This window comes from Dama dama, chromosome 9 (assembly GCF_033118175.1).
Source record: "Dama dama isolate Ldn47 chromosome 9, ASM3311817v1, whole genome shotgun sequence".
Lineage (NCBI taxonomy): Eukaryota > Metazoa > Chordata > Mammalia > Artiodactyla > Cervidae > Dama > Dama dama.
The window spans coordinates 33,095,102-33,115,229 of record NC_083689.1 but is presented as its reverse complement, the minus strand read 5'-3'; the positions used below and the strand labels follow the sequence as shown (position 1 = coordinate 33,115,229).

At 35.4% G+C, this 20,128-nt stretch overlaps 1 protein-coding gene across 6 annotated transcripts in view; it reads left to right on the top strand.

Annotated features, from left to right (window-relative positions):
- The window catches only part of CSNK1G3 (casein kinase 1 gamma 3), a 124,674-nt gene that overhangs the window by 69,206 nt on the left and 35,340 nt on the right, over window positions 1–20,128 (top strand). For 4 of the 6 annotated variants that reach the window (XM_061150898.1, XM_061150900.1, XM_061150901.1 and 1 more), the window contains exons 7-9: window positions 9,769–9,854; window positions 9,969–10,053; window positions 17,348–17,496. In XM_061150898.1, coding sequence (XP_061006881.1) covers window positions 9,769–9,854; window positions 9,969–10,053; window positions 17,348–17,496 — 320 coding nt within the window. The remainder of the gene's footprint in view (window positions 1–9,768; window positions 9,855–9,968; window positions 10,054–17,347; window positions 17,497–20,128) is intronic. The other 2 variants (XM_061150899.1, XM_061150902.1) reach the window with 1 other exon arrangement.

Genomic DNA, 20,128 nt, shown 5'->3' with positions numbered 1-20,128 from the left:
AAGAATGAGCTAACATAGAGTGAGTTTGAGTGCTGGAGTTAAAGCATTCTATAAGTTTGAAGAGGCTGTGAACATTCAATAGTGGTGTTTTGAGTTTAGAGCACTTGGCTTTGTGAGGAATCAGGAAGAGATTAAAAACAGTGAAAAAGTGACCTTTCAGTGCTGATTTTAATTTATGTATATATGATTTCTTCCTTTCCTACTTTACTGGGACTTTGGTTGTTACTTTTAAAGCCTTCCTATTCACTCATTCACTTTTGTGCAAACAAGGACTTCTTACATACGTGAACTTTTCAAAATAGAGAATTTGGTCAGAGGAACATTTGTTCAGGTTTATATGTATTTTTCTTTTGTGGAGATGGACACTGTATCAGATTCAAAAAGGAAAAAGTTGTCCCTTTATAAATATGGAGGAATAGTGTTAAGATCACATTATAGACTTTAGTATCTTTATTTCTGTGGTATATGTCTATTGATCTTAATTAGAAGATTTATGTCTAGAAGGAAGATATAGTGATTCATTTGTATAATATTTTTCTTGTACTTGCTGAAGTCACTGATCAAGATGAAATCTCAATTAAGCTGCATGTGACAAATGTTGATTTCCTTTGTTTGCTTTAATGGAAGCATTCTTTAGTACTATCAGCTTGAATTATTTTTAATTGCATCTCATCAAGTATTTTCTTTCTAATAATTTTAAAAGATTTTTTTTCTCAATTGCTTTGAGCCTCATTTTATAATCTTGCTTTGGATTACTTTTTGTTCTTTTTTGTCTTACTGGAGTCATTTGAAATTAAGTAAATACTATGTATCTCTCTTTAGTAAGTGTCTTGAAATAAACTTGTCTTTTATTTTTAAATATTATTGAGTATTCATGAGTAAAAAGACTAGGATTTGAGGAATAAGTTGCCAGTTGCTTTGTAATTGTTAAGAAGAATCTGTGTTCCAAAGAAGAATGGTATTTTAATTCCCTCAGTGGAAAGTGCTCAGAATGTGAGAGACATAATCACAGAATTATGGTGTTACAAAAATCATAATTTTTTTGTTCTGTGATGTGATGTGTATAATTTCTAGCTAATTGCCCCAAATCCTGAGACCTACTCCTGAAGCCTCCCCAAACAGCTTTTTAACAGTTTAAAAGCTCGTGTTTTCATTTTTCAGTTACATTTTTTTAAAAAAAGATATATATATATTTTAACATTTATTTTTATTTATTTAGCTACTAGAGTCTTAGTTGTGGCATGTGGGATCTAGTTCCCTAACCAGGGATCAAACCCATCCCCCCTGTATCAGGAGCGCAGAGTCTTAGCCACTGGACCACCAGGGAATTCCCTTCAGTTACATTTTAACAGTTTAAAAATATACTGCACAATTCCTTGCTTTGGGGAACAAAGTATAATAAACCTAATTGGTGTTTTCTTGATATTTCAGTGTCATAATTTTTGTATGATTGTTGTTCTAAAGTGATACCCTCAAGGTCACTTGGAGAGTGTTAGGATGTATATTTAAATGTATATTTAAATATTATTATTATTTTTTTTTTTTTCTGACTTTAAGGTGACTTTTGCCTTTGGGCAGGACTTTTTTTTTTTAAGTGCATTTAAATAGTTTTGTATTTTTAAAAAATAACATTAATTTTTAGAGCAGTTTTAAATTCACAGCAAAATTAGGCAGAAAGTACAGAGGTTTCCTTTTTATCCTGTCTCCACATGTGCTCACTGTAATACTATCACACCAAAGTGGTACATTTTTGATAATTGATGAATCCACACTGATGCATCGTTATTGCCAGGAGTCCGTAGTTTACTTTGGGGTTCACTCTTGTTGCTATGTATTTTGTGGGTTTGGACAAATTTATATTGACATGTATCTACCTGTAGTATCCTACAGGTTAGTTTCACTTTCTAAGCATCCTCTATGCTCCACTTAATCCCTTCCTCTCTCCAGCCACTGACAACCACTGGTCTTTTACCTGTCTCCATAGTTCCGCCTTTTCCAGATTCCGTATAGTTGGAATCATACAGTATGTAACCTTTTCAGATTGGCTTCTTTCACTTAGTAATATGTAGTTAAATTTCCTTCATGTTTTTTCATGGCTTGATAACTCATTTCATTTAATGTTGAATAATTTTCCATTGTCTGGAGATAACACAGATTATTTATCCATTCATCTACTGAAGGACCTCTTCATTGCTTTCAAGTTTTAGCAATTATGACTAAAACTGATACGAACATCCTTGTGTAGTTTTTGTATGACATAATGTTTTCAACTCCTTTGTGTAAATATAAAAAAGCTCAGTTGCTTCAAACATGTGGTATGAGTATGTTTAGTTTTGTAAGAAACCCCCAAATTGCCTTCCAAAGTGGCTACCATTTTGTATTCCAACTACCAGTGAATGAGAATTCTTAACTGCTCTGCATTCTCACTAGCATTTGATATTGTTAGTGTTCTGGATTTATACCAGTCTAATAGGTCTGTAGTGTTATCTTGTTTTAATTTGCATTTCCTGATGACATGTGATGTGGAGCATCTTTTGATATGCTTATTTGTCATCTGTGTATCTTCTTTGGTGAGGTGTCTATTAAGGTCTTTGGCCCATTTTAATCAATTTGGTTATATTCTAATTGTTGAATTTTAAGGGTTGTTTGTCTCTTTTGGATAACAGTTTTTTTATGAGATGTGTCTTTTTTTTTTTTTGAGATGTGTCTTTTGCAAATATTTTCTCCCAGTCTGTGGCTTATCCTTTTATTCTCTTGATGGTAGTTTTTGTAGAGCAGAAGTTTTAATTTTAATGAAGTCAAGTTTATCAGTTATTTCTTTCATATATTGTGCTTATAGTATTACATCTTAAAAGTTATCTATCACCAAACCCAAGGTCATCTAGATTTTCTCCTGTGTTATCTTCTAAGAACTTTGTAATTTTGTGTTTCATGTTTAGGTCTCTTATCTATTTTAGTTAATTTGAATAGTGAACAGTGTAACTTCTGTGTCTCGATTCATTTTTCTACATATGAATGTTCAGCTGTCTTAGCACCATTTGTTAAAAAGACTTATCTTTGCTCCATTGTACTGCCTTTGCTCCTTTGTCAAAGATCAGTTGACTGTGTTAATGAGAGTCTATTTCTGGGCTCTCTATTCTGTTCATTGATCTATTTGTCTATTCCTTAGCCACTGCCATACAGTGTAGGTCTTGAAGCAGTGTTTTGTTTTTTTTTTAAACAGGTTTTTACCCCATCAACTATATTTTTGATTACTTTTTGTTATTATATGTAGTACACCTACTTCTGGCAGCACTTTCTCATCTTTTGTTTTGCTTCTTGTAACCTGATAGCCAAACTTATTGGAATTATATCTAATCACATGTATGCATATTTTGAGTTCCATTGCTCAGAAAACGTATTTTTTCTTTCTGAGTTTTTGATATTGCTAGATAAGGCATTTGGATTAGTGGGTTGTTGCTGAGAATTGTCTTGCATAATTATGTTTGTCTTTTTTCTTTTGAGTTTATGTTTTCATTTCTAAGAAACTCAGTTATGTGATTCTGAAAAATGTGAATAAGCTCAGTGAATCTTGTGAAAGAGTTTTGGGTTTTTTTTCTTTTATGAGTTGCCAAGGAAAAATAACTTTAAACCTTTTAGAAGGAAATATAAAGTGAAACTTTATTTGCTTGTAGTGATTTTTGTTTTTATATTTTGGTTTTATTTTACATATAAAGAATAAACTTTCTTTGGTGAGATTTTTTGTTGTTCAGCTCTCTTGTCATGCTTGTATTTAGTTTAACATGTTTTTAGCCTCATTTTTTATTTTTTCAGGGAAATGCAGTAATAAATTTATTTTTGGAAATACATGTGCATATATTAGAGAGTTTCCTACCTTTTAGTGGGGCTTTTGATATCTTGGGGTGGTATTTTTCTGTTGAAAATTGAATAGAAATTCAGTTGCAATGGAAACAATGCTAGGTAATAAGTCAGTTTTAAAAAGAGGAAAATAATGTTGAGTTGCAAGAGTAGAATTTTTAAATAGAAAAGCATTGTAGAGATTTCTAATAAGCGTTTGATTAATTGGTTGACTCTACCTTGTTTTCTGAAATGAAAAAAAGTACAGGCACATGATCTGAAATTCTGCATAGTTCTGAGCTAGTGACAATCATTCTGAGCCTTAATTTCTTTATTGGGGGATTACTGACACTTCGAGTATATCTGTAATTTTAAAAGATCATCTGTATGAAGCACTGACACAACTAGGCTTGTAATATGTGTCGGTTGTGTTACTTTATGTGATGCATATATTCCTGAAGAGCAGAATTTTAATTTGATTCTTTACATAACTTTTAAATTTATTGGAGAACCTGTTTAACACATTATTGACTGGGAGATTTTTGCAGAAACTAACAGCTGTGGCCAGTGATTTGTTAGTTAAGTGAATATTGAAACTGGTCAATAATGTTCAGGTTACAGAAGATGTATTAATATTAATAATGTCTCTGGCCAGTAAGTTGTTAAAATAACAACAAGTTGTTAATGGTACCTATTGTAAAGAAAATTGTCACTTTTTAATGTTTTAGTTGCTCAAACAAGAATTCCTATAATAAAGATTCTGCCTTTGACAGAAACATCCATTTTCAAATAATCCTTTGTAGTTAACTGATTTAAAGATTGTGAACAAGATTTAATAAGGGCCAAATTACCTTTGGGAGATTTTTTTTCATCTAACTCAACTGTTAAAGACCAGAGGAGGTATTCTTTAGTTACTGTGTTTCAAAGAGAAAGCCCTCTTCATGACTTCTGTTACTGCACAGTGAAATTTATTTTCACATTTGTCAGTTGGTGATAAAACAGAAAGAAAGGAATTATCAGAGTAAGGAATATTTCAGACCGAGTTTCGGTAATAGGTTTATTTTAATAGCTCCTATTTATGGTTTGAATTCTTAAATACTCTGTACGTTATGAGACTATTCTGTGAGACAAGCATGTAGGCAAGATCACCTTATGATCTTGACTTATTGTCACTGTGATAACTAAACCTCCCCTTGGATTGAATTCAGTAGAGAATTGCCTTTATGACCAGTTCCTCTCCTTAGTAAAAATCCTACTGTAGGGCTCAGTATACTTGTCCCTTGGTATCCACAAATTGGCTCCAGGACCCTGAGGATGCCAAAACCCAAGGATGCTCAAGCCCTTAGTATAAAATTGCATAGTATTTGCATATAACCTACACACATTCTCCCATATACTTTAAATCATCTCTTGATTATTTATAATAACTAATACAATGTAAATGCTTTGTAAATAGTTGCCAACCCTTGGAAAGTTCAAGTTTTGCTTTTTGGAACTTTCTGGAATTATTTTTTACAGATATTTCAGTCCATGGTTGGTTGAATCCACAGAGGCAAAACCCATAGATATGGTGGGCCCACTGTTTTTATGTATCACTTAGCATTTAGTCTTTAAAACCATATACTATAATTAATACAAGCAATACTTTGTAGTATTTTGATAAATTTATCCCCACGTTTCATGTTTTCTGATGCTATTGGAAATTTTATTACTGTTCACATTCATTTTCTGATTGTTCATTTCTAGTATAGGAATACAGTTAATTTTTATATACTGACCTTGTATCATATATCCTTGCTAGAGCTCATTTACTAATCCTAACCTTTTTTTGTGTCTGGGTTACTTAGGATTTTCTACATATGTGGTCATATGTAGAAAGAAAGAGAAAAATAGTTTCACTTCTTCAGTTACAATCTGGATATCTTTTAATTTTTTCTCTTTCTTTTGTTGTACTGACAGTAACTTCTAGTACAATATTGAATAATAGAAAATGTGAGTGAACATCCTTGCTTTGTTCTGGATCTTAGGGATGCCTTTTCCTCATATAAGAATTTTTGTTTTTTTCATAGAGGTCCTTTTTTAATATGAAGAAGTTTCCTTCTTTTTTTATTTGAGAATTTTTTAATCATAAATGCATGTTAGCTTTTCTCAAATACTTTTTCTATATTTTTTGAGATGTTCTTATGATTCATATCTTCTTTTAATGTTGGATAATTATATCAATTGGTTTTTGAAAGTTAAACCAACCTTCAGGTCATAGGATGACCCCTACTTCATCATGGTTTACTTTCTTTTTAAGGATTTTGCATCTGTGTTAATGAAAGGTATTTCCTGTAGTTTTCTTTGCTTGTTTATGCCTTTGTCTGGCTTTGGTAACAGGGTAGTGAATTAAGTTGGGAGGGGTTTCCTTCTCTTCTATTTTCTGAAAGAGTTTGTGTAGAAATGGTATTGTTCCTTAAATGTTTCTAGTAAATTCTAGTAAATTCTGGGCCCATAGTTATATTTGGAGATTATAGATTATAAATTAAATTTTGTTTAATATAAAGCTGTCTTCTTCTTGAGGTAATTTTGGTAATTTATAGCTTTCAAAATACTTGTCCATTTCATCTAAGTTGTTGGATGTATTGGCTTAATGTTAGTTTGTAACATTCCTTTATCATCCTTTTACTATCTGTAGGATCTGTCCTGATGCCCCCAGATAATAGTAATTTGTGTTCTTTCCTTTATCCTAATGAGAGGATTAATTTTATTCAACTTTTCAAATAACCAGCTTTTGATTTCAATGTTTTTCTCTACTGGTTGTCCATTTTCTCATTATTGGTTTTCTAATTTATCATTATTCTTTTCTTTTACTTATTTTGGGTGGTGTTGGTATAGACATAGGTAATTGAATCATAATACAGTTCTGAAATAGATGGATGCTTAATTGATTTTTGAGGATAGTGCAACAGTTACCCAAGGGGTAAAGACAGCCTTCTCAAGAAACTTTGTGAGAATAACTGGGCATCAGTATTGAAAAAAATGAATCTAAACCCTTACAACAAAAGCAAACAGGAGAAAAATACTTCAAATGATTCACAGATTTAAATGTTAGAACCAAAACTATAGAATTTCTTGAAGGAAAAATAGAAAATCTTTGTGACCTTAGGGTAGTCAAAGATGTTCTAGTTAAGACATAAAAAAGCATAAGCAATAAAACAACAACAAACACGTCCAATAAATTGGGTTTCATCTAAATATAAACTGCTGTTCTTTGAAGGATACTGTTAAGCAAATGAAAAAAACATGCTACAGTGTGGGGGAAAGCTTGTATCTGAAAGCTTGCAAAGCTTGTATCTGAAAATGACTTACATCCAAAATACACAACTCTTTAAGATTTATTATAAGACAAATAATGTAATTTTTTAAAACATGGGTACAGTATCTCAACGTGTCACAAAAAGATATGTGAATGACCAGTAACAATGTGAAACAATGTTCAGAATGTTGTCATCAGTGGAACTCAAATCGCAGTGAGGTAATACTTCGTGGCCATTAGCGTGGCTAAATATGAAAGATTGACCATACTGAATGATAGGTTCTGGAGCAGCTTGAAGTCTAATGTATTGCTTGTGGAAATATAAAATGGGACAAACCCTTTGGAAAACAGTGCATAAGTTTCTTATAAAGTCAAACCTACACTTTCCATATAATGGAGTAATCCCACTCCTGGATCTGTGAGAGAAATGGAAACCTATGTCCACACAAAGACTTACACAAGAATGATCCTAACGGCCTTATTTACAATAACTCAAAACTGGAAGTTAGTCAAAGGTACCATCAGTAGCCGAATAGATAAATGATTTTGGCAATAAAAAGTAATGAGGTCCTAATTAAAGCTTATAGCAACAGGAGTAAAGCAAAATGATCTGGACACAATGGTCCATACTGTATGATCCTATGCATGTGAAACTCTATAAAAAGTCAAATCTTCTGTAGTGTAACAGAAAACATGTGCGTGGTTGAGGCCAGGGGAGGGGGAGCATAGCAGGTAAGGCGTAAAAGGGAATCTTTTGGAGGGTTGGAAATACTTATTGATTGTGGTAGTACTTATATGTATGTGTGGCCAATATTTATCAAACTGTACCCTTTAATAAGTATATTTTATTGTATGTAAAATTAGACATAAGTAAAATAAGTTTGTTTTTAGTGCTTATCAAATCTGGTTATACTTCAGAATCATCTGCTAAACTTTAAGTAAACATTCTTCTACTCTATGTCGTACCTAAAGAATCAACATCCAGCCTTAGCTATACTCATCTGACATTCTTAAGAGCTTCAGAGGTGATTCTGATTCTCAGTGGGACTTCAGAAATAGTATTTTTTTTTCTTTCTGTGACTTCTCATTCTTTAAGACTCCTCGGGTCTAGTAAAGTGAAATTTTAGTTATAAAAGTCATTACTGGACTTTTTTCATGTTATTCATATCTGGCTTTCATTAATCGGTTTTAGAAGAATTTTAAGTCTATATTACTTATTTTGAAAGTTTGCTTTTTTAAAAATAAAATATGCTTACATTGTTAAAATATGAAATATAAGGAAAAATTCCCATTATATCACATTTTTTGACATATGAAGTAAGCCGTTGAAATACCCTTTCTAGTCCCCCAGTTTCATATCCCTAATTACTAATGATTTGATTCCTATTCTTCTAGATATTTCCCTATAGTTATAGAAAAGAGACATACTCTAGATTTAATAGGGACAAATCTAGTATATTTTTATATAGTCACTTATATATTTAAGTAGTATGCCTTGATTGCCTGTTTTGTGGCAGCCATTACAATAAGGCCCTGAGGCTATTGAGCCAGAGACCTCTGTTCTCCTGTGATGTTGTAAGGTGAGAGGATAGATGTTGATTAAATAAAAACACAAACATATTTACTAAAACTGTAACAGGTGTTTCAGAAGACAATTACAGAATATTCTAAGGTTGCATAGTAAAAATTAAAACATTTTTTACCCTTTTACTCTAGTTCAGATTCATCCTTTGAAAGGTTTGCTTTTCCTAAAGCATTTAGTACTGCTTGGATAGTCTTAGTGTTCATTTGGATGAAACATCTTGCACATGAACATCCTCTTATTAAACTATTATTATCTCCTCTTACTGTTAACATTTTTGTATTATTTTAAAATACTAACAAAAATTAAGCATTTAGCTCAAGTGACAAAAAAATTGAAAAAAAAAAAAAAAAAAAACAAAACGTTCACTCAGCAAATATTTGTAAGTACCTCCCTGAGTCTTGGTCTGTTATTATATCATTCAGTTATATGCTATACAACATTTTGTTACTAGAACAATAGAAACTTGAAAGTGGCAATTTGTTCTGGTAGCATATTTTTGGTGCTGCCAGAGGAGTTACTACCATTGGAATGCATCAAACGCAAGTGCTTTTAAAAACATATTGTGCAATATGTTAATGGTATTTAATACTAATGGAGAGTATGGTATGTGGGATGGAATTTTTGTGCTCATTTAAGTTTAGGAAATGGAGAACTAAAGAAAGTTAAACATTGTTAGTTCTATGTATTTTCAAAATTTTTAATATGTTATATTCTAAATTATAAAATGGAGCTGTAGTACACAGTGACTCTGTTTTTCATCATGGAACCCTTTCCTCCTTACCTTATTTGTAGGAATAGATATTAATATTTAAGGAAAGAAATAAATCTCCAGTAGCATGTAGAAAAATCATAGTGGCATGTTTTTTAAATGCATGATAATTTTACTGTAAACCCATTATTGTTTAGACATGATTAGATTTGTATTTTATATGCTGAACTTTGAGAAATTATCAGGAATTAATTTACATGTAAGGACAAAATTATTTTTCCATTCTTGCATCCTTTACTGGGAAAGGAAAATTAAATTTATGTTTCTTTTATATTTCAGAACAAAGTAGAAGAGATGACTTAGAAGCTTTAGGTCACATGTTCATGTATTTTCTGAGAGGGAGTCTTCCTTGGCAAGGTTTAAAGGTAATTGTTTTTGTGTTTCTTTATTGAATTTAATAAGTTATTAATCTATTAAGATACTTTTTCCCAAGTATTTAATTTTAAAATTACTTCTCAAGAGTTTTTTCTTTGTTTTAGGCTGACACATTAAAAGAGAGGTATCAGAAAATTGGAGATACAAAACGAGCCACACCAATAGAAGTGTTATGTGAAAATTTTCCAGGTAATGAATAACGCTGTACTGATACATGTGCTTTATACACAGAAAACTGTAAGTGTTAATCGTCATTACTTAAGTTTAGAAGTACTTTTTTCATGCTTAAAAAATAGGACTTAAAAGATGTCAGCATTTGATACACAGACCACAGGGGCAATTTATGTATTTGCTTTGTAAGATGATATTAATGGAAAAAAATCCTTCTAACAGTGTTGACCAGTACCAGCTAAAGTAATATTTTCTTCAATAGCATACATTGAATAAGTTGAAATATTTGCTCAGAAATACCGACTGTAAACTTTTGGTGTCCAGTATTAGTCATTTGAGTCTCAGTATCAATCTTAAAGGAGGTATATGATATATGATGTAGTCTAGTTTTCCAACAGCAAAATCTACTAACCTTACTACTTTTAGGCTAATTTTTGATTTTATGAAGATAGTTTTGCTCTCATGTAGCTTTTTGGCAACTCACATGAAATCAACAAAAATTTACTTAAGATTTCTAGATTAATTAATGGATAAGATTAATGTGTCCGTAATGTGTTAAAATACCTGTTATAATATGTTGTTGCTGTTCAGTCCCTAAGTCATCTCCGACTCTTTGCGACCCATTGGACTGTAGCATACCAAGCTCCTCTGTTTCCCACTATGTCCTGGAGTTTGTTCACATTCATGTCCATTGTATCAGTGATGCTTTCCAACCATCTCATCCTCTGCCGCCCCCTTCTCCTCTTGCCTTCAATGTTTCCCAGCATCCCGGTCTTTTCCAGTGAGTCGGCTCTTTGTGTCTGTTGGCCAAATATAGAGCTTTAGCTCCAGTGCATAAACAGGGTTGCTTTCATTTAGGATTGATTGTTTTGGTCTCCTTGCAATCCACGGTACTCTCAAGAGTCTTCACCACTGCCACAGTTCGAAAGTATCAGTTCTTTGACACTTAGCCTTCTTTATGGTCCAACTCTCACATCCGTACATAACTACTGGAAAAACCATAGCTTTGACCGTATGGACCTTTGTCAGCAAAGTGAGGTCTCATCTTTTTAATAAGCTGCTAGGTTTGTTATAGCTTTCCTTCCGAGGAGCACATGTCTTTTAATTTCATGGCTGCAGTCACTGTCCACAGTGATTCTGGAGCCCAAGAAAATAAAATCTGTCACTGCTTCTACTTTTTCCCGTTCTATTTTTTTTTTTTTTTTTTTAATTTTTATTATTATTTTTTTTTTTTCCAGTGGGTTTTGTCATACATTGCTATGAATCAGCCATGGATTTACATGTATTCCCCTTCCTGATCCCCCCTCCCACCGCCCTCTCCACCCGATTCCTCTGGGTCTTCCCAGTGCACCAGGCCGGAGCACTTGTCTCGTGCATCCCACCTGGGCTGGTGATCTGTTTCACCATAGATAGTATACATGCTGTTCTTTTGAAATATCCCACCCTCATATTCTCCCAGAGAGTTCAAAAGTCTGTTCTGTATTTCTGTGTCTCTTTTTCTGTTCTGCATATAGGGTTATCGTTATCACCTTTCTAAATTCCATATACATGTGTCAGTATGCTATAATGTTCTTTATCTTTCTGGCTTACTTCACTCTGTATAATGGGCTCCAGCTTCATCCATCTCATTAGGACTGGTTCAAATGAATTCTTTTTAACGGCTGAGTAATATTCCATGGTGTATATGTACCACAGCTTCCTTATCCATTCATCTGCTGATGGGCATCTAGGTTGCTTCCATGTCCTGGCTATTATAAACAGTGCTGCGATGAACATTGGGGTGCACGTGTCTCTTTCAGATCTGGTTTCCTCAGTGTGTATGCCCAGAAGTGGGATTGCTGGGTCATATGGCAGTTCTATTTCCAGTTTTTTAAGAAATCTCCACACTGTTTTCCATAGCGGCTGTACTAGTTTGCATTCCCACCAACAGTGTAAGAGGGTTCCCTTTTCTCCACTTCCCGTTCTATTTGACATGAAGTGATGCGACTGGATGCCATGACGTTAGTTTTTTGCATGTTGCATTTTAAGACAGCTTTTTCATTCTGATCTCACACCCTCCTCACAGGCTCTTTAGTTCCTCTTCACTTTGTGCTGTTAGAGTGGTATCATCTGCACAGCTGAGGTTGTAGATCTTTCTCCTGGCAGTCTTGATTCCAGCTTGTGATTCATCCAGCCTGGCATTTGCATGATGTGCTCTGCATGGAATTTAAATAAGCAGGGTGATGATATTCATCCTTGTCATCCTCCTTTCTCAATTTTGAACCAGTCTAGTGTTTCCTGTCCAGTTCTAACTGTTGCTTCTTGACCCACATATGGTTTTCTCAGGGGACAGGTTAAGGTGGTCTGGTATTCCCATCTCTGTAACAGTTTTCCACAGTTTGTTGTGATCTGCACAGGCAAAGGCTAAAGCAGAAGTAGATAACTTTTCTGGGAGTCCCTTGCTTTCTCCATGATCCAGCAGGTGTTGGCAACTTGATTTCTGGTTCCTCTGCCTTTTCTAAACCCAGCTTATACTTCTGGAAGTTCTTGGTTTACATACTTCTGAAGCCTTGCTTGAAAGATTTTGAGCATAGCCTTGCTAGCATTCAGTTGGGTATATCTTCCCCTTTATCCCTTGCCTTTTACTTCTCTGCTTTCCTTAGCTTCCTAAGCCTCCTCAGACAACCACTTTGTTTCCTTGCATTTATTTTTCTTTGGGATGGTTTCAGTCACTGTTTCCTGTACAGTGTTATAAACCTCAATCCATAGTTCTTCAGGTACTATCTCTAGTAAATCTAATACCTTGAATCTATGCTTCGTCTCCATTGTATAATCATAAGGAATTTGCTTTAGGTCTAGTGGTTTCCCCTACTTTCTTCAATTTAAGCCTGAATTTTGCAATAAGAAGCTAATGATCTGAGCCACAGTCAGCTCCAGGTCTTGTTTTTGCTACTGGTATAGATCTTCTCTGTCTTCAGCTGCAGAGAATATAATCAGTCTGATTTCGGTGTTGATCATTTGGTGATGTCCATACGTAGAGTCGTCTCTTGTGTTGGAAAAGGTGTTTGCTATGACTAAATGTGTTCCCTTGACAAAATTCTTTTAACCTTTGCCCAACTTCATTTTGTATTCCAAGGCCAAAATTGCCTATTATTGTGGGTAACGCTTGACTTTCTTCTTTTGCATTCCAGTTCATGAGATTATGAAGGGCTTTCCAAGTGGCACTAGTGGTAAAGAACACGCCTGCCAATGTAGGAGACTCAAGAGACATGGGTTCTTTCCCTGGCTTGTGAAGATCCCCTGGAGAAGGAAATGGCAACCCGCTCCAGTATTCTTGCCTGAGAAATCCCATGAACAGAGGACACCTGGCAGGCTACAGTCCTTGGGGTGGACTTGCAAAGAGTCAGACACTACTGAGCACACATACACACAGCCTAATTATGAAAAGGACATCTGTTTTTGGTGTTAGTTCTAGAAGGTGTTGTTGATCTTCATAGAACCAGTCAGCTTCAGCTTCTTCAGTCTCAGTGGTTGGAGTATAGACTTAATTATTGAGATGTTGAATGGTTTGCCTTGGAGATAAACCAGGATCATTCTGTCATTTTTGAGATTGCACCCAGATACTGCATTTCGGACTCTTTTGTTGACTATGAGGACTACTTCATTTCTTCTAAGGGATTCTTGCCCACAGTAGTTGATACAATGGCCATCTGAATTAAATTCACCCAATTATTGTCTATTTTGGTTCACTGATTCCTAAAATGTTGATATTCACTCTTGATCTCCTACTTGACCATGTCCAGTTTACCTTGATTTATGGACCTAACATTCCAGGTTCCTATGCAGCGTTGCTTTTTTTTTTAAATTTATTTAATTGGAGGCTAATTACTTTACAGCATTGTGGTGGTTTTTGCCATACATTGACATGAATCAGTCATGGGTGTACATGTGTCCCCCACCCTGAATCCCCTGCCCCACCTCCCCCCTGCACCCCATCTCCCTGGGTTGTCCCAGAGCACCAGCATTGAGTGCCCTGCTTTATGCATTGAACTTGAACTGGTCATCTATTTTTCATATGGTAATATACACGTTTCAATGCTATTCTCTCAAATTGTCCCACCCTCGCCTTCTCCCACAGAGTCCAAAAGTTTTTTCTTTACATCTGTGTCTCTTTTGCTGTCTTGCATATGGGGTCATCATTGCCATCTTTCTAAATTTCATATACATGCATTAGAATAATGTATTGGTGTTTCTCTTTCTGACTTACTTTGCTGTATATAATAGGCTCCAGTTTCATCCACCTCATTAGGATTGACTCATGTGTCCTTTTTTTATAGCTGAGTAATATTCCATTGTGTATACGTACCACAGCTTCCTTATCCATTTGTCTGCCGATGGACATCTAGGTTGCTTCAGTGTCCTAGCTACAGTATTGTTCTTTACAGCATCTACTTTACTTTCACCAGCAGACATAACCGTAACTGAGCATCATTTTCACTTTGGCTCAGCTGCTTCATTCTTTCTGGAGCTATTAGTAATTGCCCTCTGCTCTTCCCTGGTAGCATATTGGGCACCTTCAGATTTGGAGGGCTCATCTTCTGGCATCATATATCTTTCCCTTTTCATATAGTTCATGGGATTCTCCAGGCAAGAATACTGGAGTGGGTTGTCATTTCCTTTTCCGTTGGGCTGTGTTTTGTGAGAACTCGTCACTATGACCCATCCGTCTTGGGTGGCCTGGCATGGCATGGTTCATAGCTTCTTTGAGTTACGCAAGCCCCTCTGCTGTGACAAGGCTGTGATCCATGAAGGGGATTGTGATTTATGCAATAACAATAAATGAGAACCAAACTTGAAGGTAGAAGATGGAGCTTATGTTAGGTTGCTGCAAAAGTAATTGTGGTTTCAGACCATGAATTTTAAATCATTATAACTAGGCTCTGACACATATTTTTTAATCAAAATAGGAACCATTACAGACAACACAATTTTGCCCACGAGAGAGAATTCTGTTTATTTCTATAGCATAAAAATCCATGCTTCCAGATTTGATGAAGTCTTGGAAAGCATTTTCTGCCTCCTGCTGATTGTGGAAGCATTTTCCCTGCAAAAAGTCATCGAGATGCTTAAAGAAGTGGTTGTCAATTGGCAAGAGGTCAGGTGAATATAGCAGATGAGGCAAAACTTCTTAGCCCAGTTCTTTGAACCTTTGAAGCGTTGGTTGTACAACGTGCAGTCAGGCATTGTTATGGAGAAGAATTGAGCCATTTTTATTGACCAGTGCTGGCTGCAGGCATTTCAGTTTTCAGTACATCCATTTGCTGAGCATACTTATCAGATGTAATGGTTTTGCCAGGGTTCAGAAAGCTACAGTGTAACAGACAAGCCAGCATCAGACCACCAGCCAGTGACTGAGCTTTTTTTGGTGCAAGTTTGGCTTTGAGAAGTGCTTTGAAGCTTCGTCTTGGTCCAGCCACTGAGCTGGTTGTCATATAAAATCCACTTTTCATCACATGTTACAATTTGATTGAGAAATGGTTTGTTGTTGTAGAATAAGAGAAGACAGCACTTTAAAACAGTGATTTTTTTGACTTGTGGTTGGCTCATGAGACACCCACTTATTGAGCTTTTTCAGCTTTCCAATTTGCTTCAAGTGCTGAATGACCATAGGATGGTCGACCTTGAGGTTTTTGGCAGTTTGTCATGTCAGTTGTAAGACGATCAGCTTCGATGATGCTCTCAATTGTTTGTTGTCAACTTCTGATGGCCGGCCACTGGGCTCCTCGTCTTCAAGGTTCTCGTCTCCTTTGCAAAACTTCTGGAACCACCACCACGGTGTATGTTTTTGTTAGTATTTCCAACGCCAGATGTGTTGTCGATGTTGCGAGTTGTCTCCACTGCCTACGACCCATTTTGGACTTAAATAAAATCACTTGAATTGGCTTTTTGTCTAACATAATTTCTGTAGTCTAAAATATGTATACAATAAAAAGCAAGTAATTAGTCATTAGCAAAAAAGAATAAAGTGAGAAATTTGCATTAAAATGATGTATAACCATACTTATTTAAGAATGTATTTCAATATCAAATGGCAGTGTTCAACCGTGCAGAACCGCAGTTACTTTTTCGTCAACCTAATATCTCACTTCAGTATTTGCAGGTTCTCTTGTATAGTGCTGGCATTATTACTATAAAAGTATCAGCAGCATAATCTCAGGTAGCCCTTTTTAAAGTTTGCTTTTTTTATTCATCGATAGCAAACTTTAATTATATGTTTTGTTTTCTCGCTATCACATCTAGAACTGAAAGATTAAAAAAAAAAATCACTTGATAATTTAGTACCAAACAGTTTAGTGGTAGGCAGATTGGCTCTGCATTAAGAAGCTTGTACAAATTTCTGCAGGAAAATTGGGAGTGCCAAAGTAAATTAGATGATTAGCTGGAAAGTAGAATATTGGGAGAGTCACCATGTAATTGGGTTGGTGCTACTTTCACGCCTCTTAGGCTGTGGGTTACCTTATTCTTATCAGCTGCCATGAATAAGTTGGATCAGCTAGGTATAACCTACCATCTCTTATTACAGTGCTCCCATGGTAAAACTCTTGTTTTACTGATCACCATTTTGCTTGTTGATTTTTATGACTTTTTCTTTCTTTTGCTTCTGGAAAAGATGACCTTTTAAAACATACATATCTCTAATGCATTTGGGAATTATAATACCATTCAAAGGTTTATGTACTACCAAATAATTATAACTTTTATGACCAGAAATTAAGAGAATAATTAAACTGTTCTCCTGAATCTGTTTTAGCTCAATGTTGCTAGGTCCGTTGGGTAGAATACCATTTAGCTTAGGTTAAGTATTTGAATCCTCTTTTGGTCAGTTAGTGTGTGTCACAGATTCTAAAGGAAATCCAGCAAACTAGTGCAAATGCTTTCATGGATAAATCGGCTCCCATCAGTATTAACAGTATGAGCTGAGTATGGTGTTTTGTGATTAAATGATTATGCATTGTTGAACTTTCTATTTCAACCTTCAGTACTATCCAAGGTTTCTATTAAAAATATTACTTTAAAAAATCTTCAGCCTTTTCTACTGAAGCAAAAATAATACTTGTTAAATCTCAAGTTTTTCTTTTGTCTGATTCCTTTCCTCCCTTCTTTTCACCCTTTTAATTTCATTGTTATTAAGTTCATAACATTTTCACTGATAGTAGAATCTTGTTACGTTTTCATGTGTTCTTATAACACTTGTCCTTTTAGCTATTTATAATTTTATTATTAAAATGTATATAGAAAAGTTTAATCAGAGTAATTTTTATTTTCTTTCTAGAAGAAATGGCAACGTATCTTCGTTATGTAAGAAGGCTAGATTTTTTTGAAAAACCAGATTATGACTACCTAAGAAAACTTTTTACTGACTTGTTTGATCGAAAAGGATATATGTTTGATTATGAATATGACTGGATTGGTAAACAGTTGGTGAGTACTCCAGGCTGTATAAGAAAAACAAAAGATAATTTGTAGTACTTAGCTTCATTTTCATAGTACAGATCCTTTATTTGAAAAGAATTGAGAACAAATAATTTTTTATTTTGAAGTATAGTTGATTTACAGTACAAGTTTTAGGTGAACATCATAGTGATTTAATATTTTTATAGATTATGTTCCATTTTAAGTTATTACAGAATAATATCTATACTTTTCTGTGCTGTACAGTATATCCTTTTTGCTAATTTACTTTATAGATGGCAGTTTGTGTCTCTCAGTCCCCTACTCTTGTCTTGCCCCTCCTTTGATTTTTCTCCTCACTGGTAACCACAAGATTGTTCTCTATATTTTAAAGTCTGTTCCTTTTTTGTTATATTCACTTGTTTGTTCTATTTTTTAGACTCCACGTATTAATGATAACAAGAGTATATTTCTCCTAAGCATAATACTCTATAGTTCCAGTCACATTGTTGCAAATGGCAGAATTCCATTCTTTTTTATGGCTGAGTAATATTTTTATCATATAGTCTAGTTCAGTCGCTCAGTCATGTCCAACTCTTTGCGACCTCATGGACTGCAGCATGCCAGGCTTCCCTGTCCATCACTAACTCTCAGAGTTTACTCAGGCTTACGTCCTTTGAGTTGGTGATGCCATCCAACCATTCATCTTCTGTCATCCCCTTCTCCCACCTTCAATCTTTCCCAGCCTCAGGGTCTTTTCAAATGAGTCAGCTCTTCGCATCAGGTGGCCAGAGTATTGGAGTTCAGCTTCAACATCAGTCCTTCCAATGAATATTCAGGACTGATTTCCTTTAGGATGGACTGGTTGGATCTCCTTGCAGTCCAAGGGACTCTCAAAGTCTTCTCCAACACCACAGTTCAAAAACATCAATTCCTCGGTGCTCAGCTTTCTTTATAGTCCAACTCTCACATCCATACATGACTACTGGAAAAACCATAGCTTTGTCTAAACGGACCTTTGTTGGCAAAGTAATGTCTCTGCTTTTTAGTATGCTGTCTAAGTTGGTCATAACTTTTCTTCCAAGGAGTAAGCATCTTTTAGTTTCATGGCTGCAGTCTCCATCTGCAGTGATTTTGGAGCCCAAAAAAGGAAAATGTCTCGCTGCTTCCACTGTTGCCCATCTGTTTGCCATGAAATGATGGGCCAGATGCCATGATCTTAGTTTTCTGAATGTTGAGTTTTAAGCCAACTTTTTCACTCTTCTCTTTCACTTTCATCAAGAGGCTCTTTAGTTCTTCTTTGCTTTCTGCCATAAGGGTGGTGTCATCTGAATATCTGAGGTTATTGGTATTTCTCCCAGCAATCTTGTTTCCAGCTTGTGCTTCATCCAGCTGAGCGTTTCTCATGATGTACTGTGCATATGAGTTAAATAAGTAGGGTGACAGTATACAGCCTGATATACTCCTTTCCTGATTTGGAACCAGTCTGCTCTTCCATGTCCAGTTTTAACTGTTGCTTCCTGACCTGCATACAGGTTTCTCAAGAGGCAGGTCAGGTGGTCTTGTATTCCCATCTCTTTAAGAATTTTCCAGTTTGTTGTGATCCACACAATCAAAGGCTTTGGCGTAGTCAATAAAGCAGAAGTAGATGTTTTTCTGGAACTCTCTTGCTTTTTCGATGATCCAGTGGATTTTGGCAATTTGATCTCTGGTTCCTCTGCCTTTTCTAAATCCACCTTGAACATCTGGAAGTTCACGGTTCACACACTGTTGAAGCCTGGCTTGGAGAATTTTGAGCATTACTTTGCTAGCATGTGAGATGAGTGCAATTGTGCCGTAGTTTAAGCATTCTTCGGCATTGCCTTTTTTGGGGATTGGAATGAAAGCTGACCTTTTCCAGTCCTGTAGCCACTGCTGAGTTTTCCGAATTTGCTAGCATATTGCGTGCAGCACTTTCACAGCTTCATCTTTTAGGACTTGAAATAATTCAACTGGAATTCCATCACCTCCACTAACTTTGTTCATGGTGATGCTTCCTAAGGCCCCCTTGACTTCGCATTCCAGGATGTCTGGGTCTAGGTGAGTGAGCATACCATCGTGATTATCTGGGTCAACAGGATCTTTTTTGTATAGTTCCTCTGTGTATTCTTGCCATCTTTTCTTAATATCTTCTGCTTCTGTTAGGTCCATACCATTTCTGTCCTTTATTGTGCCCATCTTGGTGTGAAATGGTCCCTTGGTATCTCTGAGTGTCTTGAAGAGGTCTCTAGTCTTTCCCATTCTATTCTTTTCTTTTGTTTCTTTGCATTGATCATGAGGAAGGCTTTCTTATCTCTCCTTGCTATTCTTTGGAACTCTGCATTCAAATGAGTATATCTTTCCTTTTCTTTGCTTTTCTCTTCTCTTCTTTTCACAACTGTTCATAAGGCCTCCTCAGCCAATCATTTTACATTTTGTATTTGTTTTTCTTGGGGATGGTCTTGATCCCTGCCTCCTGCATTATGTCATGAACCTCCGTTCATAATTCTTCCATAACATTCCTTTTTAAAATGTTTATTTCTTTATCCTTTTACCTTGGGCTGTTTTGGGTCTTCGTTGCTGCACAGGCTTTTCTCTAGTTGCAGAGAGCAGGGGCTTTCTCTGGTTGCAGTGTGTGGGCTTC